The 16,707-nt window shown below is 51.6% G+C and overlaps 1 protein-coding gene across 8 annotated transcripts in view; it reads right to left on the bottom strand.

Moving 5' to 3' along the window:
* ARHGEF7 (Rho guanine nucleotide exchange factor 7) overlaps positions 1-16,707 on the bottom strand; it is a 124,928-nt gene that overhangs the window by 70,437 nt on the left and 37,784 nt on the right. For 3 of the 8 annotated variants that reach the window (XM_036893925.2, XM_036893928.2, XM_036893926.2), the window contains one exon: positions 1,755-1,839. The exons of 4 other annotated variants lie outside the window; for them this stretch is intronic. In XM_036893925.2, the coding sequence (XP_036749820.2) occupies positions 1,755-1,839 (85 nt within the window). Of the gene's footprint in view, positions 1-1,754; positions 1,840-3,869; positions 3,994-16,707 lie in introns of those variants that run through there. One more of the 8 variants, XM_036893927.2, reaches the window with a different exon arrangement.

Below are 16,707 nucleotides of genomic sequence, written 5' to 3'. Positions count from 1 at the left end.
ACCCACTGACCTCAAACCCAACAAGTAAGAGCAGACAGTGAACAGGGACGAGCACGGAAGGTTCCTCCCACCCGAGGCGGCCCACTGTTCTCCCCGCTCTCACCCTGCCCCTGCCCTCACTGCTGGGGGTGTAAGTCGGAGCTGCCCCCTTTCTCCTACGAGCAGCTGCCAGAGCAGATTCCACAGGAACAGAGGGGTCGAACGGAGAATCACATGCACTGTGTTTACCCGCCAGCTCTTGTCCCTGTCTGCAAGAGACCCCGTCAATTACAAGACATCTCATGGCCTCTGAAGCAGCATGCCGTCAGGGTCTCAGGCAAGGAAGCGTGGCTGGGGCCCTGGCACAGCTCCCACTTGGCATTTCTTGTGTTAAAGTCCAGTTTATTAAGTATCTCCACTGCTGTATCACCTCTGCACCATGTAATTCATCTTGTTCAATGTTATCTGCTCGTTCACATGAAAGCTCTCCTCTTAACAACGTAGGATAGAGAAGGAGGCCTCACATCTTATTCACAATTCATGCTCATCTGCACGTCATCAGGTGGTGTGGCTGGACATCTGCCTCTGCAGTCGCTTCTCCTCCTCCTGCATGTAGATCCCCGGGCTTCCCAGGGACTTCGTTTGCACAGGTCCCAACTGAGCACCACCCCCACATGCTTCCATCTCAACAGCCCTTGGAGACTTTTAACTGGAAGCCTCAGCATGACAATGTGGCTGCACTGATACCCTGCCCAGCCCAGCAGGCAGCTCTGGGTGGCCCTCCCCACATGCACAGGCAGTGGGCCAGAGCCCAGGCAGCCCACCCAACACATGTGTGCCATGAGTGGGCGCTAGGGACGGTCCCTGAGCACACAGGACTGCGAGCCAGGAGTGCTCTGGCTCGGCTCCTCCCCACAGTGCAGTGAGGACACCCCACTGGGAAGGCCAGCATGGAAATGAGAAGAGGGCCTGACAAAACCAACTCAAGGGTTTCTGACCAAGAGACACATCAAGGTCTCAGTTTCCCCACAAATCTGAAGCTAAAATCTGTGAAGGTAAAGAGAAAACTAATGACTTTAAAACAAAAGAGCCACTCAGACCTTCTTTTTTGATTGATATATACAGCTCTCTGAAGACAAAGCTTTCTGGGGCTCCCGGGGCAGGTGCGGCCCCTCCCAAGGAGTGAGCACAGAGCCTGGCTGTGTCCACTTCAGTCTGGGAGCCACAGGAGGAGCCACTGCGCCGCCACCTCCAGTCACTGCCATCCTCAGGGCATGACCAGGGCTCAGGACACCACACATGGCAAAGGCTGAGCACCGCTCGGCCCTCAGGAAACCCGGGCCAGGCTTATCCAGAGACAGGGCCCTGGGCCTCTCCCCTGCCACAGGCACGCCTCATAGGGGGTCACAAGGTCTGTCCACTAGATACGAGCTTTAATCAGCACACAAACTCAAATTCCAGACAGAGGTGCTTTTAGCTCCAAGACAGCCTGTGAGTCTGCCCATGTGAACAAGGCATTTCCACTATGTTATACTTCCAGGAAGAAATCTTTTAGTCACAGAAAGGAAAACACCCGATATCCACCCAAGAACCTACACAGGAAGATTCTGTTCTATTGAGAAAAAAAGATCACAGCAAAGTGACAACCAAAATTTTAATGCAATAGAAGTGTATTTTTTAGATTCAATAATGCACATTTGCCTTGCTGTCATAAAAGCAAAGGATTTCTGCCCTTTGGTTTTCCCACCCGCTCAAGTTCAATGAAAAGGTCTTACCTGCTGTTACTTTATTTAGCGTCACTAAGGAACTGAGGACCTTGTTAAAATTCTGCCCCTGATACAAATCATGTGCATCAAATGTCTGAAAGGAAAAAACAAGCACTATTAGTCTTGTGCTGGGCGCAGGATGAGGGAACTTCTCGCAGCAAGCAGAGGACCACATGCAGGCCACTGACAAAATCCTGGAGATCTGGCACAACCTGAGCGGAGCGGGGGACCCAGTGAGACCCGCTTCAGGTCTTGGGGGGGGGTCTAATCCCAAGTCCCTATTGGGGCGCACTTTAACCCTGGGCCTGACACCAGTTTCCTAACCACCAAGGGCCCACCATGCTCCACCCACCCTCCTTTGTGAAGGGTGCCCAGGCCACTGGCACTCAGTGCCTGAGGGGCTGGCTTCACAATCCCTTTCTCCTTAGGTGGAGGCAGAGGCCACGGGCAGGCACGCTACAGAGCTGCTCTCCAGCAGTCACCTCCAAGCTAGCAGCAGAAGGGAGACGCAGACCTCAGAATGGATGGGGGAGTAAAAGGCAGGGAAGACAGGTAAACGTGCGAGACAGACACCTCCCCTCGAAGCAGAGCACTGTGGCCAGATCATCCCTGTCTAGTCTGTTATCTCCTCCAGTGTGACTGCCTAGACCCAGGAAACCATGGAGTCAGTGCCAGCACACACACACACGGTACACGCAGGAGCTGGAAGGCAAAGCTCACGGCTGGCCTGGACACCTCACCTCTAGTTAATCAGTCCATGACGTGGGTGCACACACACCAAAAACACACAGATTTCACTTCCAAATGCCATCTAAAGATTATATATAAGCTTTTATCACCAAATAACCCCCACAAAAAATTTAATACTGAAATTATCTACAATTCCGTGCTGAAAATATTTCTCAGAGATGCAAATAACAAGGATGTATTTATATACCCAAATGTAAATCATGTTAACATACTTAAAAGTTTCTTTCAATGGGACAAAAAGAACAAATGTGACCAGTCATCCAGGAATGACGAGCCCCAGAGGCAGGCCCTGACTTCCTCTCCAATTTCCTGCCACCTGCCCCTCATCTGGCCACTCCCCCCATCTCACCCTGCCAGGACCCCCTCCTCTTCCTGCCTCCGGCCTGCACCCCCCCTTTCCTGGCTAGCTCTTACTCATCAGACCTCCAGCCTCACTTCCCCACCAGACTTCCATCAGGTCCCCTCAGCGGGCTCTCGCAGCACATTTTTCACAACAGTTCTTTGTTCTGTGTATGCATGCGCCCTAGACAGTCAACTCTACAAACGCAGGTTGTACAAAAGCCAGCATCGAGCAATGGCCGGAACACAGTCAACACTGAAATGTCTGCTGAATGGATCAATGCACCAACCCATCCACCCATCCACCCTCTACCCTGTGGCCCTAAATGTCACTGTGAGTTTAGGCACATAAAGAAGAGCTAAAAAGAGTCATTCCAAATCTGAGTAATTCCTGTCATCTTCCTCAACAGTCAACTTCAGCTAATGGTCTTCTGCCTTTAATTTCTGAAAGAATGAGTAAAAATCATCATGAGGTATGTTTAAGTGTGAGAAAAAAGAAAATCCAGAAGTTGAAAAACTTCAAGAAAGGAGGCCATCATATCACCAAGTCAAGAGAGGAGTGACAACAGCTCGCTTTTCTGAAAGCTGAAAGGCAGGCGGAACAGAGCATCTACGTGCTGTCCAGCTACTAAATGTCATCTCTCATCCAGTCGAAGAACAGAATAAAGCTGATTTCATGATGTCACATCCTTATTGTGAAAAGAAATACCCCTTACTCTTCAGAATCACCTTACAATACAGAATTTAATTCATTTGTTGTGACATCTACTATTTTTAAGAAATTCCTAATCAAATGAGAGCATTAGCTAGGCTAACATATCCATATATATTTCTCAATCATCAGCTGCATTTTTTTAAAGGAATTAGGAATACCATGAGCCTTCAGCTTCCTGACATGCAGGCAAAGTCCCCTTACTTGAAAATGAAGGGTAGGTGATCTGAATGCCTTTCAGCTGTAAAGCCTGAGTTCTAGAACTTAGAAAATTAAAATCGGGGCATTCGACAAAAGACATATACATAAAAATGTCCACTAACCTTCATTGTGGTGAAGCAGCAAGTCACAAAACCCAGAAAAACAGGATGTTGAAAGCTGAAGTTTCCTGTTATTCCAGAACTATGTATCTTTTTTACTTGGATACCAGGAAGCATCTGGTTGGCTGAACTGCCTCCAATGGGCTTCAATGTGACATCAGAACTTAAGTGAATTCACATATACACATTTCTGAACAGGAAACTGAACGATGAGATGAGACAAACGCTTGCCACTGGCAGAAAAAAATGCATATTCTGAGCTACTAAAATGCTCTGACTAAAGCATTTCTCCAGAAAAAGGTGAGAGACTATTTCCTGAAATAGGAATGTATTCAACAAAAAGCCAAACCAAAAACCCTAGGGGCCAGAGAGCGTCTGTACCATGGGAAAGAGGAGAAAGCGCCCTGGCACTTCAATAGAATTCTCTCTGCAGAGTAAGTCAGCGCAGGCAGGAGAGCAGCAGGTCCTTGTCAGCACACCAGGTTGTCCCCTGGGGCACTCAGTGCTCCAAGAGAAAAGCCCTCCCCGAGCTGTCCGCCTCCTGACCAGGCAGCCTGGCGGCGGTAAGGAGCGTGCCGGAGAGAAGGCTGCCAGCCCCAGGGAACAGTGGTTCTCAGGAGGAGCTGCACACTACGGTTCCCCGGAACCTGAGAAAACCAAGACACGCTGAGTCCCAGACCGACCGTGATCCCTAAAGGATGGGCCCAGAATTGGAATGTTCACTCTCCAGGTGAACCCAAGGAGCCCAGGGTGAGAAGCTCCCCCACCACCCCGAGAGACCAGGAAGGTGTCCTGAATCCTTACCTCCTCACACCTGTAACCGTCCCTTAGAAGCACAGTGAGGAGGGAACACCTGTCATTCCAGAGCTATGTAGCCTGCATACCGCTCTTGCCTGACTTCCCCTCCAAGTTCCTAGCCCAGAGCTTAGACTCTATCCAGTTGAAGAGGATTGCCAAAAACTCTCCCTCACTTCCACATTTTACTGAATTGAGTGTGCAGTAAAATCAATATTCTGAAAATATAATTAGCCTACCATTTTCCAAAAAACTCCTAACATTAAATGTATTGGTTTATTTCCAATATTTTACTTCCAGTAGAAACAGTCCTGCATGATGAAACACAGCAAAGGCAAGCCAAACTGGCAACGGGACAGACAAGAGCAGAGCTGTCAACGTGGGAGAGAAAAATGCTTTCCCCCAGTGTCCACCGTCTCTAAGGGGAAGGGAGGGGAGGCCGGAGATGGCAGGTGTGGGGTGGGAGGGAACCAGATAACCCTCCCCAGTCCCAGGAAAGCCTCTGCTTGTCCCAGCCGCACAACGTACAGAAGCCCTCCGCATGTCAGGGCTCAAGAACAGGCAGGTACTGACGACGGACAGGAAGCCGCGACCCACGAGCGCCTCACGTGTTCAAAAAGGACCAAGACTAAAAAATACCAAATCTTGCACACCAAGCTTCAAGGTCCCCTGTAAAACCTGACCTACCAATAACTACATCCTACCAAGGAAAACCCACTTCCTAAAATACAACTGAGCCTTGAACATAGGCTTTAAATGCATAGGTCCACTTACATGAAGATTTTTTTCATCTTGGGAACTTTTTTAGGGATTTGCAACAATTTGAAAACATGCTTTTCTCTAGCTTTCATTATTGTGAGAATATAGTATATAATACATGTAACATACAAATATGTGTTAATTGGCTATTTCTGTTATTGGTAAGGCTATTCGTAGTTAAGGTTTTGGGGAGTCAAAAATGATATGTGGGTTTTTGACTGTGTAGGGGGTCAGTGCCTGGACATGGCAATGGCTGCAGGATGCACAGGTCACTCTGAGGGGGCAGGAGCTCTATTAGAAATTAGGCCAGGACAGCCAACACAAACCACCACCACCCAGACAAACTGGCTACATGGCACCCTGAGCCTACGAGTTCCCAACCCGGTGTGGAGGGCAGAGGATGGGGGTACGGTGGGAGGTGCAAGGGTGGGGAAGGAGTGCTGGCAGAAGTGAAAACATGTGGGAGCAAGGAGAGGGGGGAAGGTTCAGAAACTGGCCTTCTTGACATGCTTCCATAAAGGCTGAAGGAGAAAAATACGGGGAAAATGAGTCACCACTCCACAAAGGGTGACCAAGGCATCCTCTATACTGGAGCTGCATCCCCACAACCAGGTTCTGAGACAGGATGCACCAGGCTGTGGACAACCGGAAGAGGGACGAAGACACCACTGCAGGGCCTGGCAGGACAGGGAGGCCACCAGGCTCATGTGGGTCAGCACCTCCCAGGATGGAAGCTTCTCAAGGCCTGGCAGGACCCCTGCCCATCTAGAGGGCAAGAGCGGTGTGCAAGCTGCAGCCTGCCCTCAGGACAGGCCGGGGCTGCGGAAAAGCCCAAGTCCCTGGCCCGGCCACAAGAGTTGAGAGAGGGCTTCCCACAGAAGGTGACAACTGCGTGTGGTGTCAGGGGATGTGCAGGCATCAAGTGCAGACAAAAGGCAGACAGAAGGTGTCTGTCTGCAGCAGAAGGACACCATGTGGCCTGAGGGGTTCCACCCCATCCCTCCCAGAGCTGTCCAGATAGGCCCCAAGTAACTAGCTCCTCAGAGCACATGCCACCGCACCCTTAAACCCAGGAGGCACTGTCAGGGACACCTCACTGACAGAGCCCAAACCAACACACTTGGCAACCTGGCCCAAACCCCAGCCTTAACTTCTGCCAGTCCTCTAAAAATGCTGTTTTGACACATTCCTTACTTGTGGACATCTTACATAACAGCTCCAGTTCCTGCACTGACACCCAAGGTGAGGAGGGCCCACCTGCACATAAGGACGACGTGGCTTTGTCACACACCAACCCACTGCCACCGGTGCCCGGGTGGCAGGGCAACACCACGAGAGTGACCCCTTGGTGTGCACGTGGAAGCCCTCCCAGATGCACAAACCCCTGGCCAGATAGACGACGGCTGTTTTAGGGGAAAGCCTTAACCAAGAGAGTATAATGTAGAATAAAGAGGTTTCAAAGCCACAAGTTGTAAGAGTTGATGCTGACTCACTCTAGAATTCTCACATTTGTCACACGGTTTTCCAACTCCCTTTGTCTAACCCAAGGTCACCGTGCTGTGTCACTGCTCTCTTCCATTCACTCCCTTCCCTGGAAGTGGGGTGTGCATCCCACCCACTGCCATGCCTTCCCATGGGCCCCAGCCAAGAGGATGCGGGCACATGTGACCTGCCCAGCTGGGCAGGACCATGCACACCAGCCCCAAAGCAGAAGCTCAGGAGCCTGTGGGTGTTTAATGAGAGGGGCAAAGCCCAAACTGGTCCATCAGCCTGGGACAAAGGTGACACTGAGCAAAGCACACCCGGCCTGCAGCTGACACAGGGCCAGCCCAGTGAACCTGTGGCCTCATAAGCCTCCAGGACATGGGGGCTGCTGACTGACACAGCTTCCAGCAGGAGCTGGCAACACATCCATGCTCCCCATGTTCCCCAACGGAACTGATTCCTGAAGCAGGGACACTACATCTGAGAAGACAACCAGAAAAAAGGGTATTAAGTGAAACAGGTCACTTAGAGCCTGACCGTTCTGACACCAAACGGTAAAGGTTAAAACCACTCAGCTGGCTGAGAGACAGAATTTCTGCTATGCCAAGTAGGAAAGGCTGCTCCACAGTAATCACATTTCCCTCCCCCTCAATTCTAGCCACCACAGAACCAATAAAGGCAGCTGCCTTGCAGAAATCTCCCCGACACGGCACACAACTGTTTACACACCAGCCCTGGAAGGGCACGTCCTTCCTCAGAAGACTTCCTCCACCCTCCCTGCTGATCAGTGACCCTGTGCCAGGTGCCAAGGAGCTGCAGAGAAGGTGGGGGCAGGAGACAGAACAACCAGAGGGAGTCACCCCTTTAACCGCGAGGTGCCTGGACCACTCACCCTCATTCATGGAAAACGGAACAAACCACTCACCTCACCAGGAGTTCCTGCCTCACAGGTTCTGGGTGTCAGTTCAGGGCACCTTGGCTGGGGGGACTTGACAGTGGTCTCTCAGGAGAGACCAGGGGTCAGCTGCCAGCCTGAAGGCTTTCCCTGGCCCGAGGTTCTGTCATGGACAGCATGCCCGCATGCACAGGGCAGGAGGCCTTGTGCTCTGTGTCCTGATCACACAGAGGGTGGCCCAGAGGGAGGGATCTGAGAGCAGGACGGCAGCTAAGGGGCCTGCGATCTCGGGAACCACATGAGCTGCACACCTCACTGTTCGTGAGGGGGTCACCCATGCAGCCCACTCAAGGGAAGGAAGGTGCCACGGCCTTCCTTGGGAGGGAGGACTATCCTGAAGCTGAGGACAGTGCTTGGAAACCAGCAGCGGGAATCCTCCCTTTGTGCGCCACCTTTCCTCCCCCAATCCAGAGCCCAACCCCTTCTAACTGGGCATGTCCGCAACTCGGTCACTCTGCAGAGCACTGGCACCCTTGACCGGCAGGTGCAACTGGGATCCCTGAGGCAGGGTGCCCAACTCTTCCTGGGACCCAAAAACCCCCCAACCCAACATTAGTGAGTGTGCCTTATCTTGGCCCCCAAATTCACAGATGGTATTAGAAACCAGGAGTATCTTCCACCCAACAAAACAAAAAAGCAAGCTTTGCAACACAAAGTAGATTATCAAACACCATTTAACAAAGATCTTATTAGTCAGGAATTTTTCAACTGTAGTTAAGTGAACCCAACTCGACCTGGCTTAAAAAAGAAAGTATAGGCTCAAGTAACCAACCGGCCAGGAGCACAGAGCCCAGCACAGAAACCAGAAGCTTCAAGCTGGTGGCCTTGCTCCGCTTCCGCCAGCAGGAGCTGCCCTCTCCTCAGGGGACCCCGCGACCACCCACAGCCAGCCAACCACCCACCACCTCAGCGGCCCTGGCTGGCCCTGACAGTCACCACAGCGGCCAGGGAGGCAGGCAGGGCAGCAAGGAGAGCCGCATGCACGCCTCCTGCAAACCCGTGCCCATGGGAGGGGCCCCGCGCAGAGGCGAGGCACGCGGTGCTGCTCAGGGACCACGCGGACGCAGAACAACGGGATCCCCGCAGGGCCAGGCCAAATGACCTCCAGGTCTCATAATCGCCTTCGTACAGTTCCGGGACTCCGACACGACCACAGCAGCCGGCAGGATCGTAAACCCAGGCACCCCAGCCACAACTGATGCCACTGGCCGACACGCCATCAGGGATAGCAGAGGGGCCCTCTCTCCGCCTCCTCAGCACCAATGGAGAGACGCCTCCACCTGAGGACTGCGAGGCACCTTCCCAATCTGTGCAGCCTTAGATTCCAAAGGTCACCAGCCGGGCAGCAATCACGCTGAGTTTGAGGAAGCATTTCTGACGCAAGTTGTTACTTTGGGCACAGTCCTGGAGTGTGGTTTTGCAAAGCTTAAAAATATAACTTTGCCCTATCACATTGTCAAATGGAAGTTGTGATTTTAGAACGAGATGAGTAAAAATGAATCTTAAATAACTTGTGCTATTTAAATTCCATGCGAATGGTCCATACTGTTGAGAAAACAGATTCAGCAAGAATTTTCGCCTGCGTGGCTTCTGCACATCTTGTACTTAACTCCACCGACACTCCTCCACCAGAGACCAAATTAAATTCTGATGACGATTCTACCAACACACGGCACTTTCTCCCACCTTGCCCCCAAACATTTTCAGTTTAAACTAAGAATTATATCATGCAATTTTGTGGGTTCCTCTGTATCAATACCCAAAACATGAAGACAAGGCCACCTATACACAAAAGGAACACCAGTCATATTTAGGCAGTTTGGGGGGGCAGGGGGATGCAGAACCCTGACATGGAAACAACACGGCTGACACCCAAAGTGCCAGTCAGTCTTCCTCCCATGGAGGTGACTGTCACAGAAGTCCCCTGGCCACGCCAGCCATCATGCAATTTTGTGGGTTCCTCTGTATCAATACCAGCCATCATGCCTGGCTTATTTCACAAAGGGGTTAAGCCGGGCTCCAGAAGATGGCATGACAATGGTGACACAGAAGAACAAAGCAGCAAGGATCAGCCACAAAGGTGGGGGGGGGGGGGGGGCAGGGGAGAGATACACACGCACACAGGCCCCAGCAGCGCCCATGAAACAGGACCCGAGCCCACCCAGCACAGGCCCTGCACCCCGGCCATCCCTGGAGCCAGTGAGGCAGGGCCGCAAAGAACAGCCACGGTCACCACAGGAGGTGTGGGCAGATGCAAGACACCTGCCAGGGCCAGCAGAGTTCCGTGCTGACTTTCAGACCCAGAAATGCGACCAGTACATTGCATTAACTTTAAAACTCAACTAGTTAGAAAACTGGAACTTTGATAATGTGTCCAGATGGTAAACTGCAAATATTCATCACTTCCTAAGGTTCCCCTGAAATTCCAGGAAGGGCTTTAAACAGTAAGAGAGAACTCCACTGCAGTGCTAAAAGCAGGGCGGCGAGAAGCCATGAGCAGTCGCAGTCCAGACAAGACCTTGGGAATTCTGAGGGACGGGAAGTAGATGGGATCTGACTGGCCAAGAAGTGCTCCACACAGGGCTTCTTTCCCTGTGAAGGCCTGCAGGGGCAGGCCGGCGAATCCTCTAAACCCAGGACAAGAGGGCAGAGCCCACCGCCGAGGCTCCCAGCCCCTTGCTGCAGCAGAGCAGGGAGCCCCAACCCCCGAGGAGAGCCAGCAGCCTGCACTGGATTCCCAGTGTGAGTGACCAACTCGTAGTGCTACTACACTCATGGAACACACAGGGGAGGGAGGCGGCGGCAATTCTATCCAAAATGAAAGCCCCAAAAAGCTCTACCACCACAGTCAAGCCAGGACCACCCCCTAGATGGAGTGGGGCATGGAAAATTGGGTGCGGAGAAAGCCCAGCCCCTCCACCCTGCCCTCAGAGAGGATCTGGCCTCTTCCCCCTCCGCCACACCCTCCAGTGAACCTGCCTGGGCCTCCTGCCCCGGAACCTGCAGCACTGTACATCCACTCAGCTACTAGGTCTTTACTCGCCAACAGGAGCCAACAGATAAAACAGTAAAGAGGAGAACTGACTTCCGGTCCCACCAAGGTGGGGCAGGCACATTCCTATTCCTGCCTGGACGGTACACATACACCACACGGAAGATCCCGGACTGAGCACCAGAGGGGAACGGCTAAGGGCTTCAGGACCAAGAAACAACATGACAACATGTTTGTTCTCTGGGGGGTTTTTTTGCATCAAATGCTTCAGACCGGGTGCTGGAGAAACCCACAGGGCAAAAACGGCCAGAGAAAAGCCTGCCCTCTCTGGCCAGAGCACCAGGAAAGGGGCAGCCCAGCACACAGAAGCTACCCTACCCAGCAAACGCCACGGGGAAACCGGCCATCCACTCTCACCATGCATGGCCACAACTAAGTGCCCATCCCACACCGCCCCCCACCCCCAGCGACTTCATCTCCTCACTGTCAACTCCAGCCCCAGCCAGTTTCTCACAACTGTCAGGGAAAGCGTCCAACATAGACTGAAATAAGTTAGGGCGGAAATACATATTCTGGCTGGAAAGTTATTTCTTAAAACATTCTAAATGCAGACATTTCACATCTAAATATGGTCTGAAAAGCCTCAGGCTTTGCTTTGCTTTGCAATCATTCACTGGGAACCTGACCTCCAGCTGGTTCCCAGAACTTAAAGAAATTCCTTGGGGATACAAACAGCTTCAGGGCACCTACCTGTTAGAAAAAAAGGGGAACTTACCCTTCCCACAAGGCCACAGGCATTTTCTTGATTTGTTTTTTAAGTGAAAATAGAAGAGTGATGACTAAAATATCCAAAGCAGCCTGTTCTACTAGACTTCAAATTCAAAGTAAAAGAGGTCAAACGGCATGACACTAAGAGCCTAGAATCCTCTATGAACAGAGAACCTAGCAGTCACACCCTCTCAGGACTCTCACCACCACACACACGCTCAAGTCCCAGATCCACACTGTTCTCACTCATCAGTCAGGACCGATGAGGCCTTACTGGAAAATTAAAACACATTCACCGCCCCACCCACCCCCGCCCAGTAAGGCTTTTCCCCACCAACTGGCCAACACCAGACATCCTTATTCAATTACAAAATGCAAAATGTACATATAACCAAATATATTCAAGATAATCCATGTTTCATACCCGGAAACACACTTCCTTCCCCACTCTGGGGCCAGGAGTGGTGCACCTGGAGCGGGGAGACGTCTTGGGGAGCCAGCCCGGACGCCCAGGCGCTCAGCTCCCACACAGCGGCAGAGCAGCCCACGCGGCTCAGGGGACAGCTGCCCAACACTCTGCGGGCTGTGGTGAGTCCAGCACAGGGCAGGCCCCAGTCCGCACGCACACGGAGCGCACCACATCAAAACGCTGGCTGTCTCATCTCCAGGCGCCGCCACCGCCTGTGTGGCTTCCAAAACCACCCACGGGCTAGGGACTGTCTGCAACAGGAGCAGTAACATGGCCCTTCCAGAGGAGAGGGACACAGGTGGGCACAGCAGCCCCAGCAGGCTGACTCAATACGACATGCCCACCCTTCCTCAGGTTCCCCACGGGATCCCCCAGGGGGAACTGGGGAGATTTCCTGGCCGGTGTAAGGGGGCAGAGAAGCCCTGGACATCTTGCTGACACAGCCCCAATGCAGGCCTGAGGGAAGGGAGGAGGCTGCTAGGTGCTTCTGTTCAGCGGGCTGCTCTCTGAGCCACACCCTCTCAGCTCCTTGCTCCGGACCTAAAGAAACTGCCGAATACAGTGTCCTAGCCAGGCTCAGGTCCACTCCAAATCAAATTCTGCAGCAGTAACAGCCTATGCGCGGTCCTAGGAAAGCAGAACTGCCCCGCCCAGGTGCCTCCTGCTGGCCCTGCTGAAGGTCAGCCAGCACCCAGCAGAGCCAGGGACAGGCAGCGCGGCACTGCTGGCTGGTCCTCGTTCAGCAGGGTCAGCAGCCACCTGCTTACTGAGATGAGTAAAGGCTCCTTGTTCAGTTATCCTTTAGCCAGAAGTAGCTCAAGAAGCAAGGCCCTGAAAGGTGAGACGAAAATGTGAGGGCAGAAGGGGTGGCAAGACGCTGTGTCACGGTGCTGGGGGTGGGAGAAGAGGCTAAGTGGGGAGCAGAGGCACTCTACAGGCATGCTGAGCCCTTACCACTGGTCTGGGGGGCACCTCTGGGGTTTTTACCAATTCAACAATGTCTATTTAGTGCCTTTTAAGTATGGAACACCACAAACTCCTATCAGAAAGAATCTGCTCTCAAGGAGTTTACAGCAGGCCAGGGAGACCCAGGTCCAAATGATGACAACTGTGCTCAAAGTGCCACAGGCAACTGCCTGGAAGGCCCTGGAAGTAGGAGCAGACGTTGTCAGCTGGCCTGAAAGAGGAGAGCCACGCAGATGGACCTCTCAAGAAGGGGCTCCTGGTACAGAGACAGGAAGGCATCGGGAACAGCGGCCCCACCACCAGCAGATGCGCCGTGTGAACCTGGCCCCAGCACTCACATGCCAAGTGGCCACAGCTGCACTCCTCAACTTCTAGATAAAGGAAGAGGAGCTACGAGGTTTGAGTTGAGTTATTGTGCATGAAGTCACCAGAGCAGCACCCAGCAGAGGACACAGGCCACCACTTGTAAAATGAGCCAGTTCCATCCAGTACATAGGACATCTCCAGGAGCTTGACACGCCTGGGGCAGGAAGTCCAAGAGCGGAGGGGGGGAACAGAGGTGAGCAGGTCAAGTCATGCAATGTCCTGCCCACTATGGTGAGGCTCCTGGACACACCCTCTGAACAACGGGGACCAAACAAGGGGCTTTCTGGCAGAGCAGGGGTAGGACCAGCGACAGCGACAGACAAGGGGCTGGAGGCAGCACCCTGTGAGGAGAAGGGAGAACAGGAGGCACAGCAGGTGGAATCAAGAGCTAAGTGAAGACCCAGAGAGACAGGCCTCGGAAACTTGCTTCTGGGGCAATGAGAAAGGTGGAGCTGGTGCCTTCTGAGCCTCGGAGTACAATTTACTTTTTTTTAAGCTATATACATGTCTTAGTTGAAGAAAAAAGCTGCAATGCAGCCTGACAACGTTCCCTTGATGGCCTCTAGGCTCACAGCCCTCTAGCCTGGAGATCCGGTTTTTGCCAACTGTCCCACTGCAGGACCACACAACCTATTTTTACACATGCTTGCTTATGACTTTGGGGTGAGAAGGACCCACCTACAGTGGTGTTTAATGACTGCCATCGAAGTACCTGGCTAAGCAGCGAACCCACCGTGACTCAGGTATAGCCATCAGAACTTGGGGAACCTCAGAGGGAGCACCCACGGGGCTGCATTATCACAGGCCTGAGCCCACCGTTTTCCTGCCCTCCCGAGACCAGCTCCCATCTTCCCCAGGGCATGACTGTGGTCCCCCGCTGCCACCTCATCCATCCTCACATCTCCCAGTGCCTCACCCTGTCCTGCACATCAGCACGACAATGCCCTGCAAGTGCAGGACAGCCACCCACTGTTCCCATCAGGCTGGGAAGCGATGGGATGCTACGGCAAACGGGCTGTGCAGGCACAACAAGGGCGATCGACGGGACCAAGTGAATTCAAAGGGGCACTGGCTGGCGGGCCTGATCTACAGTGAGGCATCTGCAAGTAGTTCCCTCACGCCGGTGGCCAAGGGGAAATCAGACACGCGTGAAGGAGGACTTGGCGCAGACACTGGAGTGAAGATGGATACCTACGTGGCTAGGAGCTGCAAGTGGCCTCCCGGAGGCCTCAGTCCCAACCCCAAGGAATGCATTCTGCCAACTACCCCAGGATCTTGGAAATAAATGTTCCTCGAAGGCTCCCCCTAAAAGCCCAGCCAGCTGACACCCTGGTGTCCGGGACTGGTGGACCCAAGCACAGAGGGCAAACTCTCCGGCTTCTGACCTAAGAACTGCAGGACAGTAAACGGCAGCACTGGGAGCCACCACACCTGTGGTCCTTTGTTATGAGGCAACAGGAAACCAACATACTACCTCGCCATTCCACAAATAAAACACAAGAGCTGAAATGGGTTTTACAAGAGGTTACTCAACTGAAATCAGAAGTCCTATAAAAGAGCTATACTCTCAACTTATTTGTCCCTTTGGCAAAACTGAGTTTCTCTCACTTCCGTTTATAGCAGATTGGGTATAACACAGGAGAACAATGAATAGACTGCAAGTAGTTTTATTAATCTTGGGGGAAATGTAACTTGTTAAAAAAATACGTAAGCAGCTTCTGCTCTTCTGGAAGTACTGAAGGAAGCACTTCAGGGTTGATGTTCCTGTTCAGCTTACAGGCAGCAGGGGGCTCCTCCACCTGAGAACAGGCTGGCAGAACATCACTCCCCAGGGGTACAGAGGCACTGAAACACTACAGGACCACAGCCATCTTCAGCTCAGTGCGCTCACCACCTGAAAAGCAACAGGTGGCCCATTGCTGGGCCACTAGCCTGCAGCCACCCCCTAACTATGGACGTACCTTATTAAAACCTATCTGTTAGCAGGTAGCACCTGCTACATTTCCAGGAAATATCTGGCCTTCCCTTTGAATATGCATTTTCCCTGCAGAAGTTCTAAAAGGGAACTCTGACAAACCTAAAAGCTATGAAAGCATGATACAATTAGAATTTTTAAAAACACCCTTTGAGGAAATGACAGCCTCTTCAACAGCTGGTGTTGGCAAAAATGGACAGCTACATGCAAGAGAATGAAACTGGATTATTGCTTAACCCCATACATAAAAGTAAACACGAAATGGATTAAAGACTTGATTGTAAGTCATGAAACCATAAAACTCTTAGAAGACAACATAGGAAACATCTCCTGAATACAAGCAGGAGCAACTTCTTCCTGAACGCATCTCCTCGAGAAAGTGAAACAAAAGCAAAAATGAACTCATGGGACTACATCAAACTAAAAAGTTTCTGTACAGCAAAGGACACCAACAACAGAACAAAAAGGCATCCTACAGTATGGGAGAATATATTTGTAAATGACATATCCGACAAGGGGTTAACATCCAAAATATATAAAGAACTTACACGCCTCAACATCCAAAAAGCAAATAACCCAATTAACAAATGGGCAGAGGATATGAAGAGACAGTTCTCCAGAGAAGAAATTCAGATGGCCAAAAGACACTGCAAAGATGCTCCATGTCACTAATCATCAGGGAAATGCAAATTAAAACCACAATGAGATATCACCTCACACCAGTAAGGATGGCCAGCATCGAAAAGACTAAGAACAACAAATGCTGGCGACGATGCGGAGAAAGGGGAACCCTCCTACACTGCTGGTGGGAATGTAAGCTGGTTAACCATTGTGGAAAGCAATATGGAGGTTCCTCAAAGAACTAAAAATAGAAATAACATTTGACCCAGGAATCCCACTCGTTGGAATTTACCCAAAGAATACAACTTCTCAGATTTCAAAAAGATATGCACCCCTATGTTTATCTCAGCACTTTTCACAATAGCCAAGATATGGAAGCAACCTAAGTGTCCATCAGTAGATGAATGGATAAAGATGTGGTACATATACACAATGGAATATTATTCGGCCATAAGAAAGAAACAAATCCTACCATTTGCAACAACATGGATGGAGCTGGAGGACATTATGCTCAGTGAAATAAGCCAGGTAGAGAAAGACAAATGCCGAATGATTTCCCTCATTTGTGGAGTATAACAATGAAGCAAAACTGAAGGAACAAAATGGCAGCAAACTCAGAGACTCCAAGAATAAACTAGTGGTTAGCAAAGGGGAGGGGAGTGGGAGGGCGGGTGGGGAGGGAGGGACAAG

This window comes from Manis pentadactyla, chromosome 17 (genome assembly GCF_030020395.1).
Source record: "Manis pentadactyla isolate mManPen7 chromosome 17, mManPen7.hap1, whole genome shotgun sequence".
Lineage (NCBI taxonomy): Eukaryota > Metazoa > Chordata > Mammalia > Pholidota > Manidae > Manis > Manis pentadactyla.
Note: the sequence above shows the minus strand (reverse complement) of the source record. Positions and strands in the feature narration are given on the sequence as shown.